Here is a 21,404-nt window from a genome sequence, read left to right on the forward strand (position 1 = left end):
AATTCCTAAATTTTTCCAGATAACTTCGCACACATTTATTCTGGCCTAAACATTTAGAAATATTTATCAACTCTCAACTGAAAAATTGTACTTGTCTCTAAACTAGAAAGTGCGTTTTCACCTTTGAGTTGTTATTAACGTCCAAAATGTATTTTATTCTCATCTATGAAACGTAAACATGAAGGAAAATGTAAAGGAAATCATTATTTCCCACCAATGAAATTTCAAAATTATTCTATTAATCAGATTTACTTTTCAAAACTTTGATTTTGAAGGGGGTTTTTTCCGTGCACAAAATCAATGTTTCGATCAGATATTGCTTAAAAATAAGTAAGAATGGTACAAACTGCTAAATATATTTTGCAATATGCTTAGAAAATATGATTCAGTCCTGAAAATTCTTTCCTTTAATAACAAAAATTTCAAAAATAGTGTAAGTCAGCATGAAAATTAAAAAAGTAACGACGCTACCACAGAATGACAGAACGTAAACAAACAAAAAGTTACGGTTTAATAATACCGTTTAAAAATAAACCAGTATGCCTGAGCCAGTGTAAACGGGGTATTATGGGGGGACGGCGTCCTCTAGTGGAAGTGAAATTTTGTCCCCAAACTGCTATCATGGAGATTCTTCTCCTCCCTGTATGAGAGCTACCTGGCTTGCGTTCTACGAGCCGGTAGCGACCAGTGGAATGATCACGTGACAGTTAATGACGTCAGTCAATGCTAAAGCATGCGAGACGACGTCATTATTTTTCATGTGAGCAACCGCCCGGTGAGCTACCGGTCGCTTATCGAACACAACCTTGTGCCCCAAAATATTTAATCAAACTTTTTTGTATCTCATAAATAATTATTTGTATTTTTTTTGTTGTAAAATTTCGTATTAATTATGAGCATTTCGAACTCTCTATTACTTGTGTAATTATCGTTTTGATTGTTCGTGGGACTTGAACTGCAATTGTAGTTGTATTGCAAATGGCGTCCAGACAAGAGGTTGTTTTTTATTTTATGGATTTTAATTTTATTGTATAAATTTCATGTGAGAATATTTTTGATTTCTGACTTTAATAATATTTTCGAAAACGTTTCAGAAGTATTTTTGGTGGTTTCGTTAAACATGTTTGTAAATTTTTCGCTTCGAGTATCTAAATTTCCTTTAATGTAACCTACAAAAAGTTCAAATGTCTTTTCATTGTTTTCCTCTTGCTTTTAGCGATTGCGTATACTTTTTGGCCTGTATTTTGTTTCGCATTATGTTTTGATGCATAAATGATTTTTCTTGATGATTTTGCTTAAAAAGGATTAAAATGTTTTTGTTTACATAACGTATGATCGACATTTTCTGAAGGTTTGTTACTAAAAAAATGTTTCTTGTTTAGGTTATTGACAATTTAACTTGAACTTTTTTTTTTTGTTTAATGACGTTTTACTTTTACTTTTAGTAAATTAAAGATGGATAGCGAAATTAAAAAAGATTTTGAAGAAGATGAAGAACTATCGGCTCTGCGTCTTGCTGCTTTGGCTACCTTAAAGCAACGTTCTACGCAAAATGATAAAGTAAGTTATAAACATTGCCTAAATACGTGTCTAGCATAAGTGTTTTTAGAAAGACTTAATTAGTCAAATAATCGGCTGTGTTTATTGTTTATGTTTTCATATTGTTGGTTGAAACATGAAAAGAAATTTCAATGTGTAATATATGTAACGGGTAGCGTTTTAGTGGTGTAGAATTTGCTGTACCTTGTCTGATTAGTACATTCACTGCCCCAGTAGGAAGCAAAGATGATCTTTGGTGCAAAACATAAACAAACTAAACAAGTTCCAAGTATAGTAATATCACTTTGGAAGTGACAGAATTTAGGAAAAATTCAAAATTAACAAGATCAGACATGAGATTTTTCGTCAGATCCTTGATTTTCTATGTTTTTTTTTGTTTGTCATTTTCTTCTTTATATCCCCCTGGTTTTATTTATCTCCAGGGTTGTCTCTTTTTGTCCACCTCGGAAAAACCCGTCCGGGGCAAAATGTCATTTTGTCCATTTTGGCCACTTCATCAGTAAACTGAAAGTTTTGAGTTAAAAATTTGAAGTTTGAAAATAATAAATAATTATATAAATTTTTCCTATATGTAAGTAATATTTTAATATTAAAATAGCGTACATAAATATGTATATATACAATTAATAGTAAAATATTTTAAAGTGAAAATAAAAAAAGTAAGATCAGTTGAAGTTTATGTAAGTGTGTCAAGAAATCAAATGAGCGTTAGAATAAATTATAATGCATAATAGCGTTAATAAAACAAGTGCATCAGCTGTAAATTTTAAAATGTTTATGTGTGATATGTTTTTTTTTTTGACATTGCGAAAAATTTTTTGGACATTGGAATCATTGAAACTATCCCACATTCTCAGAAAGAAATGTTATGAACATCTTTATGTAGAAAAGCCAAATAAAAAAATAGTTTTTGCTGATTTTTTTAAAAGATTTATGGGGTGGATACCCCCTCCCCCAAATAATCTCCTCAAGTCTCCCTTTTTGTTATCAGTGTTCATAATTTTGAACATTGAGCCGTTCTTGCCCACCAAAACAATGTTAGCGGTTGATATAATGCTCCTTTCTCTTCCAAAGGAAAATAATAAATCGAAAACTAAGGAAGATTTAAAAAAGTGGGGGGGGGGGGGGCTTTTCTACAAAAATGGTATGTGTAGGGGAAAAACGGAGATCATATTCAGATTTGTGGGGTCAATTTGCAGAAGAATCAGCCGGAATAGCCTCAGGAGCATTTGAGAGTTTTTTTGCTGCAGAGTGTTGGGGGGAGGGAGAGCGGGCTCTTTTTTGTTTTCCAAGTTCCCTAAGTTTTCTTTTTTGCTACACATGCACAAGATTTTGAGCTTTGCACATCTCTAGTCATTCAGAATAATCTTTACTGTTTATTTTAATGCTCTTTTCCCCCTCCAAATTGAAAAAAATGACTCTGAATCAGAGGAGGGGGGAGTTTCTAAAAAGGTGGGCGTGATTGGGGGAAGGTGGTCGTATTTGGAAACAAGGCGTCATTTTTAAAGAATCTGCCAGAAGAATGTTTTTGAATGAAGACCTGCATTCAACTCGTCTGCAACGTGCGACATTCACAAGATAGTTTTGTTTTTTATTTTTTTTTGAATCGCGAAAATGTTTTTGGTAATGGGAGTCATAGGAACAAGTCTTATACTCTCATTTTGCACCAAATTTTTTTAAAAAGCAGAATGAAAAGATAGTTTTTTGTGATTTTTCTAATTTTTTTTTTTTTTGGGGGGGGGGGGGGGGTATACCTCCCAATTCCTCCCTTTTGCTCTCTGTGTCCATGATCTTGAACTTTGAACTTCTCTTGCTTGCCAAAACTATGTTAGCGGTCAATATAAAACTCCTTTAACCTCAAAAAAAAAAAAAAAGTAATAATTGCTCTGAAACTAAGGAAAATTTAAAAAAGTTGGGGGACCTTAAAAGAAAAATTGGTACGTATAGGGGTGGAACGGATGTCATATTCAGATCCAGGGAGTCATTTTACATAAGAATCGGCCGGCAAAATGTCAGAAGCAGTTTGAAAGGGTTTTTTTTTGCCACACAGTATTATTTTTCTAATTCTGGATGAACAAAATGGTATCCTAAGAACACACTGTAGAAAAACCTAATGCTGTTATTTTTTAGTTATTCTGGAAAAAGGAAATGCATGAGTGCTTTGAAATATATTTTCATGAAAACATGCATTTGTACAGAATTGGGGAAAACTCGTTAAATCGCCACCCTCGACTTCCTCCAACTTTTGGCCTGTCACTAAGGTTGGCGGTTTAACGAGTTTCGACTGTACTCGAAGTTAGTATGCAAATTTGAGTTATAATAGTATAGAATATGACATAATTTTTTATGATTCTAAAAAAGGCATGATTCATTATCAATTTAAGGCGTATATTAAAAAAAATGAAAAATAGCAAAACATGCCAGCATTTGCATCTAGCCAAATTAATATACATTGCAACACTAGTGTATTTTTTAACTTGAAGCAACATTGTCATTAATATAAGCCACAAAACTCAACCACATTAATTGCTTACAATAACAGGGATCATTATTATCCTGATATTCCTGAAAAATTATCAAGTGTTCTGAAAGATTTTAAAATATTGTTATTTGTTCTGAAATTTTTCCATCCCATATATTTCAGTGTCAAAATTTTTTGTTTTTTCTTGTTATATTCATTCGCATATTTCTTGCGGTGTACAGAGACTGAAATGGTGCTTTAGAGTTAGTATTAATACTATTTTAATTTGAAAACATTAACTTGCAGAAAAAAATCAAGCTCTTCTAAAGTATGCTCATATAGTTATAGTAAATGATTCAGCAACAAGACACTAGAGATTAAGTTTGTCTTAGCTACTTTCACAAAAAAAAAAAAAAAAAAAAAGTTTTTCAACTTTGCTTCAAGTTTTTTTTCACTTTATATTTTGACAAAATATATACAGCGCAAAAATAAAACCAATTCGGTGTTCATATTTCTTACTGATCTGAAACTTGTTTTAAAGATACAAGCTCACCTCTTCAGCGCAAGAAAATAAAGGATCATTTGCAAGAAAAAGTAATAAATTTCTTGCATATGAACTTTCAGGTCACATGCCTGTAATTTGTATTGCAAGTTACAGGCTTCAAATTCAAAGTCTTTTATTTTCAGGCTTGGTGGCATCTGGTGCCAAAAAATGGTTCCTTAAAAATAGTGCCAGCTTAAGGAATGGGGACATTTCTCACTAGTTTATTGCTGCAAGTATAGAAAAGCAGAACAAAGCTCTTTATATGTTTTTAATTTTCAATGTAAGATTTCTTATCAAAGTTAAAATGCTTCTTTCTTAGCTTTAAATTGAGAAATTCATTTTTATTTCTAGGCACCGTTTACTCAAAATAATTTTCATGAACCACGCCATGTTGTGAATTCATGTGATAACTCTACAACCAATCATATACCTTTTATTCAGTCTGATCGATCAAATCATTCCCAAGGCACTGGTCATGGTTGGAGAAAAAATGGCAAGAATATTCAGCCTGTGAGACGAAGACCTGGTGTTTTTCCTGTAAGTGACTCTTAATTTAGTACCAGTATTTATTTTTTGAATATTACAGTAACTGCATATAAAGGTACATTAAAAGAGGTAGTGTTTAAAATATTTTTTTATATACGAAAAAGATTTATTTTCTATAGTCAAAATGTATACGATATCCTTAAAGGGTCATTCTCATAAAAGCAGTCATCTTGAGCTTTTTAAGTTCAGAAAAGTTAAAGTGGGTAGAAGCAGATAAAACCTGTTTTAGATATAGATATATTGGTCCTGTTAAACAAAAATATTTTTTAAATAGCATTTTACATACCCTCAGCATTATAAATTAACTTAGGCATCATTCCCTCACTAGTAAGGGAATGACAAATTCATTAAAATTAAATTCTAGTTGTTATACCTAACTGATATTTGAATTTATTTGCTTAACCCTAGAAAAGTCACGCTTTGGTCGATTCCCCGCCCGTTGTCAGATATTTCGCTCTACCCCACCACCCCTTATTCTAATAATTGGGCCCATCTGTGTAGTTGAATGTCAGACTCTCCCCAGCCCACACACTTAGTTCTGAGAATTTTCTTCGGTATTCCAAGGTTGCATAGCTTTTGGAAATGTATGTTGGTCATTTAGACCAATAGCGCGCCATCCTAGTCAGGTGTCATTTTCTCCCCAGCACTTCCTTTCTTTTGCTTTTGTCTCACGGATCGCTACAGCGGGGAAAAGACCAAAGCGCGAGCACTAGCGTAACAAAAGGAAACGCGACTTCTCTAGTATTAAAAATATTCTCAAACTGGGAAGGAACTTATGATTATTCAGTTTTCATGCATTGTTTTATTTTATTTTTCTATAAAAAGAGATGTGACGGAATGACAGATGCAAAAACCCTTCTCTAATTTTATGCTTTCATATAGCTTCCAATTAATAATTTCCGACAAATTTAAGACGCAAATATGTTGCAATATTTTTCTGGGATTCCAGCTCTAACCTGTATTTACCGTACCACACTTTTTGTGGAAAAAAAATTTATTTCCTTGAGATTCTGGGAAGAAAATTCACTGTTATGAGGGAATGACATCAACCGCTTTGGACAGAATTAAAAATAATTACGAGAGTTAATTATGTAGTTAAATTTTTTTTTAAACTTTAATGCTCCAATACTTTGAAATAAAAACCACAAAAATGTTAACTCAGTTTGCTTGCTTAGAAATAATTTTTGCCTATTTTTTACTAACAGTGAGGACAAGTGAGGAAGTGACATTTGGGTACTTCAGACTTGCATTAAAGACATTTAAAATCAACTATAGCAATTTTACTTTTTATGATCTTGTTAAACTCTAACTTGAAAAGTATTTGAACCTTTAAAAATATGTATGAGTCATAAAATATTTGTAAATTATTGCAGAAAAAAAATTGTAAATACTGTCAAAAATTCATGCATTAAATTTCCACATATCAAAATTTTCTATATACTGATCCCAGCAAATTTTTATGTTTATTACATAGAAAAATTGTTTCTATATATCGAAAAAATCTCTATTTATCGAATTTTTTTTGAGACGTTCATAAGTTTTTTTCGCTTTAGACTGTTTGTCTCATGGAAAATGTAGGTAAGGGGAGAATATTATGTTTATTAAAAGTTGCTACGAAATTCATAAGGAATCTGTGGTTGAGGGGTGTGTAGATAGGTTGTTGTTTCGTTCTGGAGCTCTTAAATTCCCTCAAGTTTATTTCAAGTCTTAATTCTAACCAGTAACATTGTAAAATCAGTTTCAAGTTCTCCCTTTTGTCTATTGATTATAATTCCTGGCCTTTTTAGCTGCAGTAAAAATCATTCAAGTTAAGTAGATTGATTTTTTACTTTTCTTTCGATTACATTGTCGAAATGAAAATCCCGTAATGTTGCGGATCAAGTTTGAATTGAAGAAGAATGAAGATGTATGAAGACGCAAAAATGTAATTTCTGTTATTTTTTTAATTATTAACTTTTATTTAATCCGATGCTCGTATCTATTAGAAATTGAGTTTCATACACGTAAATTAGCTTTAAAGTTAATGTTTTAGGGTACTTTTAGGATAAAATAGGATCGTTTCTCTATATCAAATTTTTTTCCTGACAATTTGCTACTTCGATATAAGGAGGTCCGACTGTATTTGTAAATTATTATGAAAATGATTGTTTCTGTGAGAATAACCCTAAAATGATGTAACTTTTTTGTTAGTTTTATATCATAGTTCATATGCTTTTTAAAAGCTTTGAAAGCTACTTGAGATTAAAAGCTTCATTTTCAAGTTTTTGAAAACATTGAAAGTGTTAAGATGTATCTCAAGTCTTTGAATTTCATGATTAGTTAAAAAACCAGATTAAAACTGCGTCTGGCAATGAGCCTTTCGGGCCCTTTTATTTTGAATGCTGGAACTCGTCACTCAATTTATTTAAAAATCTATCAAACCCGATCTTGTGAGTCTTTTAATTTTCAGCAATGAGGTGTCGCCTTTCGGCAGTTTGTGTAAAATGAAATAAATACATTTAACAATTGAAATACATTATAAATGTGGATGAGGTGTTGCCTTATATATTACTACAGATGATCATTACATGGGAACATTCAAAAAGGAACTGGTTCAGTGCGACGCAAAAGTTTAGACAATAAGCAAATTCACACAGATTTCAAAATCTATTTATTCAGTTTTCCTAAGACTACTTTAGTGTAAGGTTCTATGCATACTATAAAATATTTATAGCAATGAAAAGTTGACTTGTGCATTTTACAAGTTTTTACATTGTAACAAAAAATTAATATTGTCTCAAGAGTTTAGACACAAACAAAATAAAAATTAAATAAAACAGTTTTAAAACCTGCTAGTGCATCCATTCTTCTTTATTAGTTCATAAATACGAGTTTCCATCGAAGAAACTAAATCTTGCTTGGTTTGGGGCTCAATTTCGTACCATACTTCCTCAATAGATCTCTTAAGGGGGTCCGGGACACATTTTGAAAATTTTTTTATTATGTACTTTAGAGTTTTGAAATTTTTTGAACTGATTCATCATTTATTTAATAAGCAAAATCATAACATAAATATGAAAAAAAAATATTTTTTTATTTAAATTTAAGTAGTTTTTTTCAAAAAAATGGGGTTGCTTTAAATTGCTATAACTCAAAATATTGTTGGTCAATTTTCAATTTTTTTTCAAAAAAGTATCCACAAATATCTAAGCTTTAATTTTTATTCGGCGATTTTAAAAATATTGATTCAATAAAAAATAAAAAATATTTGAAGAAAAATTTCGAAAAATTCGAAGATACTTTTTTTTAAAAAAATCATAATTTTTGAAGTAAACGTTTTTTTCAAAGTCGCCGAATAAAAATTAAAGTAAATTGCTTGAAAAAGATATGCTCCAAGTTTCATTACTTTATCTCTATCGGTTCCTGACTTATAAGAGTTTGAATGCAAGAAATCGGGAAAAATTGCATCATGGAGAAAAACGCGTTTAAAGTTTTAAAGTTATGTACACATTCGTTAGATGCATGCAACAAAAATTACTATAACTTTCGTTCTATTTAAGGTAGAAACAAGATTCAAACGTCCTCTTAAGCAGAAAAAAACGGAGCAATTTTTCAAATTATAAAAAAAAATTGCAAAATTTGAGGATTTTTGTGTCCCGGACCCCCTTAAGTTCCGATACTGTGGTGTATTGTCTACCATTGCTGTAAACTTTGCGACACATGGTGCACCAAAGATTCTTTATAGGGTTGAGGTCTGAGCTACACGCTGGCCAATTTGAGAACTTTTATATTATTTGAATTTAACCAAGAGTTTGTGTTTTCTACAGTGTGAATCGAAGCATTGTCTTGCTGAAATTCCCACTGAGGGTCCCCTATAAGCTCAGCAAATGGTAGGAGATTATCCTCTAGTATCTTAGTGTAATGCTGTGATGTTTGGCAACCACTGGTAAAGGTCAAAGACACTTGTCCATTGTAGCAAAACGCTGCTCAAACCATCACAGAGCCACCACTTTGTCAGCGACTAAAAAAACATCTGGGTTCCTTCCGTAAGTCATGCCAGCACGATGTCCAGCCATCTGGACCATCCAGATTCCACTTTTTTTCGTTGCTAAATATTACTGATATCCATTTAGATCCATATGACATATGATTTCGAGCCCACAACATTCGTTGTGATTTATAATGTGGCTTTAGAGCTAGTTTCTTTTTCATTTTGCAGTGAACCATTGTCCCTGTTTCCAAAATTCGTCTACTAATCGCATCCTTTGATACCGAAAGCCCCGAGGAGCTTTGAGCTTCACGAACAGTCATTCGTTGGGTACTTGCTAGTCTTCGGATCTGACGATCATCCCGTTTATTCGTCACACGCGGCCTCCCAGATCTGCGTTTTGCTTTATAATTGCAGTGACTTGCTAAAACTCGATAAATAGATTTCTTTAATCTATTAATAATAGCCGAAATTTCAGGAATAAGCTTACTTTCAGCTTTCAACTGCCAAATCTTAGTTACCTCATCCGCTTTAATCTGTTCAGCTCGTGGCATCTCGACTACCAAGTGTTATCGTTGGCAGACCTTAAGTACAAGAGGTCTGTGATGTCATCTCTTTTAAATTTGCATATACGAAAAAAAATTCACAGAAACTCGTAATAGTGTCTAAACTTTTTCATAAAGGAAATTTATATTTTTATCCAAAACAGTATTGTTAAAGCATATCAAACAATTGTATTTTGGTTATAGTATTTCAAAAGAGTTTTTGAATTTGTTTGCAGACTTTTGTATTTCTACTATCGCAATTCTAAATTCTACCGCTGAAGAACGTCATTGTCTAAACTTTTGCATCGCAGTGTACCTCAATAGCGGTCAAGTGAGGATAATAAGCAATTCGGATTGCTCAGAAAAAAAAAAGGGCAGGTACAGGGTTTGTATGCTCTGGGAAAGCCTGGAATTGTCAGGGAAAATGACCGTCGACCAGCTCCTCACGATGCTGCTGCTTTAGCGAAAGCCATCTCCAGGCTGCGTCAATATCCTACACTTGGTATACGCCCAAAATGTCGCGGCCAAAATGTCGCGGTCCAAAATGTCGCGGCCAAAATGTCGCCGGTCCAAAATGTCGCCGTCCCAAAATGTCGCCGGTCCAAAATGTCGCCGTCCCAAAATGTCGCCAGTCCACAATGTCGCCGGCCCAAAATGTCGCCAGTCCAAAATGTCGGCGGTCCAAAATGTCGGCGGTCCAAAATGTCGCCGGTCCAAAATGTCGCCGGCCCAAAATGTCGCCGGTCCAAAATGTCGCCGGCCCAAAATGTCGCCGGTCCAAAATGTCGCCGGCCCAAAATTCGCTAGTTCAATTGGTCCGAAAAATTTAAATGTACGTCGATGCTTTTCAGCATAAAAGTTGCGAACGAATATTAATTGCCTTTCAAAGTAAGTTCCTTCAAAAATTCCAAACGTTTTCTCCTGTCTTAATTCGTAAACATCAGATTAATTCCAGAAAATTAATAGTTTTCAGAAAAACATACGTTTTTCTGTATACTATTACGAACGTAAATATGCGAAAGGCTGCTGCAACGGATTTCTCTTTCTCGTTTAATCTGATTAATAATAATACTCAAGATGTAACGCAAAGGATCAAGATGTAACGCAAGGATTCAGACAAAAAAATTGGTATGGAAGTAAAACTAAATTGTTCTAAAGGCGAATGAAAGAATAGTGAGGCGCGTTGTGAATATGGCAAGAGAATAGGCGGTTTGTATTTTTTGGAGTAATGAAGTAAAAACAAATAACTCCTTCCCTCTAGCATATTATTATCTTAGCGACAAGTCAGTAATTTAGGGGATCAGGCGGAATGGCCCCCGACTTTGGATTTTTTTTATATATATACAAGTGGAAGTGCTTTTTATAGCAATAATATGAAATTTGCATTGGGTATATGCCCGTTATCCTCCCTCTCCCCTTTCACTGGAAAAATTCGAAATCACGGGCCAGGGTGGAAATAAAGTAGAAAGGTATCTTAATGAAATTTAATTCTCTCATAGATTTTTTAACATCACCCTAAGAACCGTAAAAAAAAAAGAAAAAAAAGAACTAACTGTACGTTTTCAGTGAGATATACGTTGGTTAAAGTAAGATCAAAACTGTTCTGAGACTTTTTCTGGAAATGAAACTGAAGAAGTTTAACAAGACTGCTCGAGACCTTCCTCTGAGAGGACATTTGTGTGTCCTTTGCGACCGGGATTTTGGGACAGCAAAACAAATGTTTAACAGAGATGACAGATTATTGCCGTGGAAACTCTGTCTTATGAGTAAAATTCTGAAATTACGTCGAAATGTTCACCGTCAAATCTTTTGAAATCAATGAAACCCGTAACTGCTAAAACAGGTGTCTTTCACTCAGATTTTTGAAAAACGACTCTACGCGATGACAAATATTTTCAATTCTCAACATTCATGAAATTTATATATTCGATAGAACATCAAGGGGGACAATTTCAGAACAGCTATTTTATTAGAGGTTTTCAAGAGGATACTTTCATGCTTGCGAAGTAGCGCTTGTCAGCTGAATCACATTTTCCAATTTTAAGTAGAAAAGAAAAAATTTCATAATGTAGGGTGAAATAACTGATATCAACGAGATTATTCAGATCAATTTTGACCTAGACTTATTTTTAAAATGAGTTTCAAAAAGTAATAGTTCTAACTCAATATAGCTTGGTAATTCAGAAAGAAAAGAATACTGATAATAATAATAATAAACAAATAAGTTTTTCCCTCTCAGAAAAAATTGCTGTTTTAATTATTGAATTTTTGCTTTGCAAATTGTATAAGAATGCAAACTCAGTTTTTATTTAACACCCACGCTAGTTAAAGTGCTACAAAAATGAGAGGAATACACGGCTAATTTAGATTTTATTGATATCTTGCTCAACCTCTCATATTTAAATTCAGTATATTTTTCATTGTTTATTTAATTACACTGACTCACGTAAACGATTACGAAACTCAACTTAGAACGAAAATAAGGCTTGTTTTCGTTTAATTTCACTTGCATACTACATTTTTGTATGAATCCTCGCATTACTTCTTGAGATATAGCAGTCACATAAAACGATAAAAAATATTCGGTGATCCATCCTTTTGGGATGACTGAAGCCAAAAATAAATGAGCAACTCGCCCTTTAAGATATACCTGTAGACCAAATTTTGTCTTAACCCTTGTACAGTAGACATTCGTTTTACGCGGGTGTTATGTTCCACGGAATTGCTGCGTAAATCGAAACCGCGTAAATTGAGACCTAATATCAAAAATAGGGAATGGGTTCAAAATAGGGATTAGGTTCCGTAGATAAAAAAATACTTCATTCTAGTGATGACTAATTGTATGAAAAGTTTAATGTGTACTTATATCGATTTTTATGCATAATATGCATAAAGAAAACAAACTAATTTCGTGTTCTGTTTATGAAGAAGAGCTGGCTATGATAGTCTTTTGGTAGTCATTAAGAATTTTTCCTCTAATTCTTTGCTGAGCATTAACGCATCCATGACCACTTGCGTCATTTCCTTGATAAAATCTTCCTTTACTAACAAATCAGAAAAAAAGATTATTTCTATTGTCTACGAATGGTTCAAAATTTTCAATGTGAGCGTTTTTGGTTGTGTGTCACCGGAGTCGGTATCCTCGTTGGTTTTGATCTCCTTTGTCACTCCTAAAAACTCTTCTTCCAGTGAGTTCTGAACTGTGTGAGTTTAATCACTTTACTTCTAATGGAAAAAGCTCTGGAACCAATCGCATAAAATGTCTCCAAGGACCCAAGTTCGATTATTAGCAGGGGCGGCATTTAAGCATTTCGTTTGGGGGGTCGAGTTTCTTGAAAAAGAATTTCCTCAGTACGGTATAAAATAAATATTGGTTAACAGGAAGGAACAATAAAATGGTTTTAATGCTAAGAATATTTCGGTTTGCTAAGAATAATTAAAATGTTTGCGACCAAAGCTTTAAATTTATTTTTTAACAAGTTACCTCACAAAATATAATAGTACTAGTTTTTATTTTTCAGTAAAGTTTTAGTCTGCTATTTTTGGGGTCGGGAAGAACGGAAAATTTTGTAACTATATTTAATCAATATCCATTTGTTTTGCTTTATTTCCAGTATAGCTAAAGATGAAGGTCTTGCTCGCCACATTGCGCTTCGAAAGTAATTTTCTAACCTCCTGAGACACAAAAGTCATCTTTAAAATAGCTAATCAGATTGAAACAGACAAAAAACAATAAAAGCAAGAAACTTATGTTAAAAAACACACTTCCTTCATTTTTCTCTCTTTAAAATAGCCAATAAAGCTTTTTATATTGGGCTAGTATTTATTTTGCGTCATTAATAAGTACAGTCGTACTTCACAAAACAATTTCTCTTCCCTGATTCTATAAATGTTTCCTATAAGTGCAGTGGCGCAGCGAGGGGGGGAGATGAAAACACTTCCCAGCGCGATTGGTTTTAATATAAACGCAAATTCTAATGCAGTAGTTTATGCATATGAAAGTGTTTTGATCAAAAAAATCCCCTTCAAAAGGTAATTTTCACCAAAAAATTCCCCCCAGAAGGTATTTTTGATCAAAAACCCCCCTTCCAGAAAGAATTTCTGGCTGCGCTAGTGTATTAGTGTAATATTTTCTTTTTTGATTTCTATAACCAACCTACATAATATTGAACTTAATACCAGAAAGAAATGTATCTCATCAAATCCTGCCTCAATTTCTGGAGAAACTGAATTGATTATTTTATTCAAAGTATTAATTTAATATTTTGATTACAACTTCACGTGGGTTTTGTCACCTCTTCTACATTGGCATACAGCAAAAACTGTTATAGAAAGTTCTTTCACAAAGTTCCACACTTGGTTCATGTATGCGTTAGTGCGAAAATTACTAAGAGTTTCAATTGTCAATCAATAATTGAGATTGAAATTTTTATGATAGAGTGTAGCATTATTCAAAAAACGCTCCACGGGAAATAAAATAAACAAAAATTCAAACAGTCATACATATTAAAATAACATTAGATTTTCTATCATTAGAGAAAGTCGCTTTCCAGTAATTCTTCCAGGAGCCTTTATAGGTTTAACTCTTGAATACCATTTGTATTACTCAGAGATTGTCAAGTAAAGAGCCTCAAGATATATTTGTTGATATAAAAGTATCTTTTGATGTGGGAAATTTTTCAAAAATAGCATATTTTTACAAAAAGTTTCTATGAAAGCATATAATATATCAAGTTGCTTAAATGTGTTTCTAGTACAGGGAATTAATGAACACTTACTAGCTAAACATTAAGTTATAATATGAACATTAAATTTATGTAAAATGCATGGAGCTTGCGTGTAAAAATTGCGTAGTCTCAACACTGTACGGGCATCTCATACAAGATGCACCATCATAACATAGATTACACAATTTTGAAATATTTAATCCATATGATAATCCAAGAGATTACTTCTTTAGTTAAGTCAAACCATTATTCTCCATCAGTTTTTTCTGTTCTGAAATTGCAGGCAAATGATTTTTTAGTTTATCTAAATTGAATTTACCCATTTTTCTTATTCTCAGTGAAAAATTTGGGGGTGCAACTGCCCCCTCTTGACCCCCCCCCCATTTGCCGCCCCTGATTATTAGCAACCAAAATGCAGTTTGTCACGAGTAATCTGCAATCTATAGGAGCTTGGGTTTTGAAAGAGAGGAAAATGTTACCTGTTTGCATTGCTGCATCAGCGTAAAACCGAAACTCATCTGCGTGAATAAAATAAAGGTGTCAAATCTTCAACCGCGTATAATCGAAACCGCGTAAAATAAACCTGCTGAAAACGAGGGTCTACTGTATTACTTTTTGAGATATATCAGTCACAGATAATAAAAAAGAAAGGAAAAAAAACATTCGATTGCTCCACCCTCTGGTGTTATTGGCCCCAAAATCTGTTCCCCTGCTGCTTCCTAACATTTTATTTGATTCCGTTCATCATTTTTTGAGCAATGACAGTCACGCCTATCGATGAAAACGTTCAGTTACTCCACTATCTTGAACGAATTGACGCAAAAAAACCACGCAGCCCTAAATCATATATGGGTACTTGCGGGTATCGTTCAAATTCTTGCTACAGGTTTTAACGTAGAATGGCCCCAAAAAATCGGTCGCATACAAACGCACACTATTCTTGAAGAAAAGTTTAAAATAATTTATCGAACGTCAGAACTGAACGCCGTCAGAATGTTTTACAGTTGGTAGATAGCGAGTCACAAGAAATAAGATAACGTAACGCTTGTATTCTATTTGTTTGCTGAAAAACAGCCGAGAGTTGCGAATCAAAACGGAATAATCTTTTTAGAATTCATCAAGAAACTCAGTTAGTCCAGTCCCATTTTCAACGAAGACATTCATTAAAGGCAGTAATCATTTATTCTGCAAATTTGGTGTTAAACAGCATTTTTGTACATTTGCATTTTTCTTACCAACTGAATGAGCGAATTTTGGCCCGGCGACATTTTGGACAGGCGACATTTTGGCCCGGCGACATTTTAGCCCGGCGACATTTTGGCCCGGCGACATTTCAGCCCGGCGACATTTTGGCCCGGCGACATTTTGGCCCGACGACATTTCGGCCCGGCGACATTTTGGGCCGGCGACATTTTGGATCGGCGACATTTTGGCCTGGCGACATTTTGGACAAGCGACATTTTGGACCGGCGACATTTTGGCCTGGCGACATTTTGGACAAGCGACATTTCGGCCCGGCGACATTTTGGCCGCGACATTTTGTCCCGCAACATTTCGGTGACGACATTTTGACCCCAAACCCCTACACTTACACTCATACACACACGTACAAACAAACACATACATACACCTGCACACATACACACACGTACAAACAAACACATACAGACACCTACACAAACATACAGACATCTACATATACACACCTACACGCACACAAACACATATGCCTACACACACATACACATTCCCCCCCTACCACAAACACTCATACACACAACTGCCCACACACTCATACCTGCACACAAACACACACGCCTACATACACACACACACACTTGTGATCGCAAAAAACATAATTTGAATTCCAGATGTCAAAATTCAATTTTTTTTTTGTTAATTTGAATTTTTTTTTTGTTGAAAATAATGTTTTCGAAATCAATACATCGATTTTGTCCAAAGCAGAAAAAGACTTTTCTTGGAATCAGCAATTTTTGACGGGTGATAGGGCAACCAATGTATGGCGATTCTGATACAGAAAGCGATAATCAAAACTCCCATGTAAACTTACTTTTTCTAATGCTTTACATGGCCTGGAAACTAAAAGCAGAGCTTATATAGTAGTTTGTAATTGACACAGTATTTTCTTCTCTCCATAAAGTCGAAAGCGAGCCCTTTTGAGTCGAGTATCTAGGAAATTGTCAAACATCTGTAACTCAGTACTTTAAAATTTCAAATTAACTAGTGTGTAATAAATTGCGGAATGCCGAATAAAAAGTGTGCATTTTCTGATTATAGATATGTTTTGCAGTTGCTTATTACTTTTTTTATAAGTTGAGTGCAATTTTTTTCTCTATTTTTTTCATGCCTCGATTTTACGAACAATCTCAATTTATCGCAAAAAATTTCTGTCCCGATGAATTCGTTAAATCTGGGTACTTATTGTGGTCATTATTTTTTAAATGAGCATTTAGTTTCTGGTAAGTGAATTATACAAAAGATGGGTGAATCTGGCATTTCCCGCTCTGTCGGTGATACTGTTAGTCTTTAATGCCCATGCGGTATGAAATTAAATCAGGATGTGTCATCATTTATTTGTTTAATGTTTTTTTGTTTTTTTTTTTTTAATGCTATTTTGGGGCAATAAATATTTTGTACATGTGCCTGCAGGTAAAATTCATTTAAATTGAAGTAAATTTGGTTATATTATTTTTATATCTTATGACTAAGTAAGACAGTTATGCCAAACAATAAAAATTAAAGGATGATACTAGAGTTGTGTTTTTTAAATTTTAATTTTCCTGATTATGTTTCAACCCCCATTTAGTACTTTTATTTGTGTCTTTAGTCACTTTTTTGTTTAAGCTTGAGGCTGGCAGCAATGAATTCATGAATAAAGTAAAATAAAATGTAACAAAATATTAACCCTTAACAGGGGAGGTGCGGTCTCACAGACCGCTCGAATGTTTACCCCACCACCCCTTAACTCATATTTGGTCAGATCGAATGGTTTCTGCCAATAGCTTATCGTTTTGTGACCTTGAACACCCTTCTAGCTTCTTTCTATTTTTTGGCACGTGCATCTGGTAGAAATTCCGCTACATTCTTCAGTAGCGGTCTGAGAGACCGCACCTCCCCGGCTGTGTAACTATTTTCGGCCCTACTACTCATGGCCCTCAAGTTAGGTCCGCGGAGATATATTCAAGAAAAGGAAAACATCATACTTATGTTTATCATGTAAATACCCTGTTAGCTTAGTATGCACACAAAAGCTTTGTAATAATTGTTTAAGGGAAGATGAGGACTGAATCACTGTAGGAAACATGATGCAAAACTGTCCAAATTCAGGTACTGTCAAAAAATTTTTGTAATGTGCAATGTCGAAATTTCTGGTACTGAAATATTCTTTACATATTAAATAGCCAAGGTACATTCATTAATAAATACTATATTCGTTTTTATTATGAGTTTTAAATAATTTATTTCAACTTACCTTTTTTTCGAAAAATCTTAATGCTCCGGAAAAATTTCCTCAAAGAGCGTAAATTTATTTTTAAACGCAAAAATGATTTTTTCCCTTAGCAGAAAATGGTTCAGTGAACATTTATGCCAAATTACACGAAATTAGTTCAATTACACGATTTTTAAAAAATTTAAAAGTAGCGCGGTCTGTGTGACCGCACCTCCCCTGTTATGTCCCATTTTTTCACCTCCCCTGTTACGGGTTAATGTGGCAAAATGGCTGTAACGCCATCTGAATTAAACTGAAGAACAAATTCTAAATATATTTTTCATGATATCTTTAAACTTTACCTCACTAGTATATAGGGGAAGGGGGTGCTTGGTAAGCAATTTTAATTTAGAATGCAAAGAATAAAAAATGCTTGTGGGGCGTTACATATAGTTGTGTACGTATGTGTGTGTGTATATATATAGATATAGATGAGTTGTATAATACAGTGGTTTAATTATGCTTCAAAATCAAATTAAAATATCGGAAATATGTTTCACGGTGTCTGGAATTTCAGAGATTTTACTCTGAAAAATCTGGAAATCTCAGGGTATTTCATTTAGTCTGGAGAGTGGCCACTGAATAGTACCATTATATTTGTGTAACAAGGTCATGAAAAATTTCATGCAGTTATGGAATTTTCTTATCCGAATTGAGTATGAACCCTGTAGAGGGTTCGGCATCCCTGGTTAAAAGCATAGTTTTTATTGTAAGAAATGGTAAGTCTGCTTATTTAAGATCATCTTGATTTTCGGTTCTCCAGATTGCCTTTGCTTCCAGATAGTCCGAATAAACCAGGTTGTACTGTATTTTCATTAAAAATATGGTGCTGTTCAGAGACATAACAAGTACTCCGTAACTACTCGGTTCAAAGCCAATTTGCCGAGTAGTCGGTATTCGGCGAAATTTTGATCAGATACTCGGCCAATACCGAGTAGTTGTAAAAAATTGAATTGTTCAAGAAATATTTTACTGTTAATAAAAAAGTGCAATCATATAATATACTGCACTCATTTACAATTCAAATTTACAAGTCAAATTTAAATTTTGAGAATAATGAATTTTGTTAAACTTTAATGGAGTAAATCTTTATTTTAATGTCCCCAAAGTTAATAAAACTTATTTATTAAAAATGGGGCAAAAAAGGTAAATATAGAAAATATGAAGTTTTTATATCATTGAATGGATTTTTGCTACAAACAAAAATTGTTTATAAAAAATATGAAAATATCTTTGCTTAAAAAATAAAAGCAAATAAAACAACATTAAAAGCACTAATGTGCAGGAACACTACCGACATTTGTTTTGACATAACAAGGAATGATTTTTTCAATGCTTTGGATATAAAGGTATCCGACAGAAGTCAGATTTTTTTGTCGGATATCTTTACATTCATTAGCTCAGATTTTATGAACTAAAAAGATGCTCCTTGTAATGCAGAAACAGGTGTCTGCAGTGTTCCTGTACATTTGTGCTTTAAAATGTTTTTTGGCTTTTTGAAATTGTTTAAATTTGGCAGAATAGAACTAGATTAGATTGATATAATTTGTTTTAATTCCAACTTAATTAATCATACCTTTTATTTATTTGTTTATTTTTTATTTTAAAAATAACTTTTTTATAAAATTTTTGATACAATTTTATTTCTTTTAAATGATGCATAATTAAATTTCAGCTGAAATTCTGTTTTAAAAACTATTATATGGATATGGAGGTCTGTACTACTATTCCAATAAGTTCAAAATTCATCATGTGTGTGTCTCTTGTTCTTCTTAAAACATAACTAGTACTTGGTACTCGGCCAAGTAGTGAAAGGCCGAGTACTCGACTACTCTGCCAAAGTGCTACTCGGTATGTCTCTAGCTGCTATTTTTCAAGTGTAAAGTTAAGAGAAAATTACAGTTCCATAATTTCTAATTCGTCTATGTTCCTAATAAGAATTTTTTTTTCTTTTTCAGAAATCTAATCAGAGGTCCAATTTAATTGTTATAAACCCTGTTTCACCTAATGAAAATAGCTATAGTAAAGAATCTACAACTTCATTAGCTTTGCCTCAACATAAATGGTACAATTCTGGTAATGAAGATTCTATGTCACCAAAAACGTTTCGCAGAACTGGTATGTATTTTTAAGTAAAATTTTCTCTCAAGTGCGATGTATGTAATCCACTTCATACAAATTTTAAAAAACATTTTTCTTTTTCAGGTCCAAGTCGATTTAATAGGCATGAATCAGATTCTGATGATAGTGAATCTGACTTTGAGAAGAGTGACGATTCAGGAAGTAATGAAACAGTTTTACAAGATGAACCATCAGAAAAATTTTCAAGCTTAACGTCGGAATCCGCTCGTTTTGAAGATGTAAATGATAAACGTCGAATTTCTGAACATAGGCTAAGTTTCTCTGCTCTCGACTCGCAACAAAACCATGATGTCGATCCAGAGAAAACTACTAGTGTGTATAATTCTTTGAAATGTCATTCATTTGAAAATCCAGATGCCAGGCATGATATTAGTTTAAGAACTGCTCAGATTCATAATGATACCGAGCAGGCATGGAGAGGTAACAAAATGTCTTCTGGTGATCACAACAAATTTGAAATGAAATCTCCTATAAGTGAAAACCATGAGTTAAGTAAACAAAAACTCCATTCAACTTCTAGAAATGCAGAAATGGATTATGAACATCAGTATGTAAAAAATCTTGATGCTTCACAATTAAATAATGCTTGGAATTACAGGAATGTAAACAAAGATTATTTATATTCTAATGATGATCAGTATAATTCTGGTAAAAATAGTAAATATCAGAATGTTGAAGCAATGTCTTATGGTGATTTAAAGATAGAACTTAAAAAGGATCTGGAAGAATATCAAAATAATAAAATTATGCCTAATCAGAAAGATTCTCGTGATTCTTGGCCTCCTCAGCGCATTGAAACTAATGATAGCAGCTTAAAGCATAATCAGAATATTGATCAAAACCGGCAGAACTCAGCTAGAAGAAATAGCAGTTTAAATAATGAATATCTGAACAAGGATTTCTTGCAAAACAATAGCAAAAATCAAGAACAAGCTCTAACAAGTATCAATAATTTTCAAAGCGACAGTTTCAAGAAAAAAGAGCATGTGAGTGATATTCGTTCACAAAGAAAATACAGTAAAAGTCCTGAGCATTGGAAAAGGAGGCGAAGAAATAAAAGTCAAAGTAGTGATAGCAGTCACAGAGGAAGTAGTCGAAGTCCTCATAAACGTGATGAACTTTCTGTGCATCAACGAAAACGCAGCCCCAATTCTGATTTTAGTCCTAAAAAGAGACGGCAAAGTACTGATTATATGCATAATCATTCCGATCAGAGCTCAACTTACAAATATAAACATCAGAGTAGAAAATCCGAAAGCCCACAAAGATATCGAAGCAGGACTCCTGAACATTTTCAGAGAAAATGTAAAGATAACTCAGATTTTACTCAGTGGAAACATGGTAAAAGCTCTGAGAATAATAGGACTAGGTATAGCCAAACATCAGACTTTGCTGAAAGAA

At 33.4% G+C, this 21,404-nt stretch overlaps 1 protein-coding gene across 1 annotated transcript in view; it reads left to right on the forward strand.

The window, feature by feature from the left end:
* The first annotated feature begins 1,455 nt into the window (after positions 1–1,455).
* The window catches only part of LOC129216309 (uncharacterized protein DDB_G0287625-like), a 41,975-nt gene continuing 22,026 nt past the window's right edge, over positions 1,456–21,404 (forward strand). Inside the window, exons 1-3 of the mRNA XM_054850519.1 lie at positions 1,456–1,560; positions 19,820–19,979; positions 20,067–21,185. Coding sequence (XP_054706494.1) covers positions 1,456–1,560; positions 19,820–19,979; positions 20,067–21,185 — 1,384 coding nt within the window. The remainder of the gene's footprint in view (positions 1,561–19,819; positions 19,980–20,066; positions 21,186–21,404) is intronic.

The sequence above is a fragment of the Uloborus diversus genome, chromosome 2, assembly GCF_026930045.1.
Source record: "Uloborus diversus isolate 005 chromosome 2, Udiv.v.3.1, whole genome shotgun sequence".
In the NCBI taxonomy this organism is placed as follows: Eukaryota; Metazoa; Arthropoda; class Arachnida; order Araneae; family Uloboridae; genus Uloborus; species Uloborus diversus.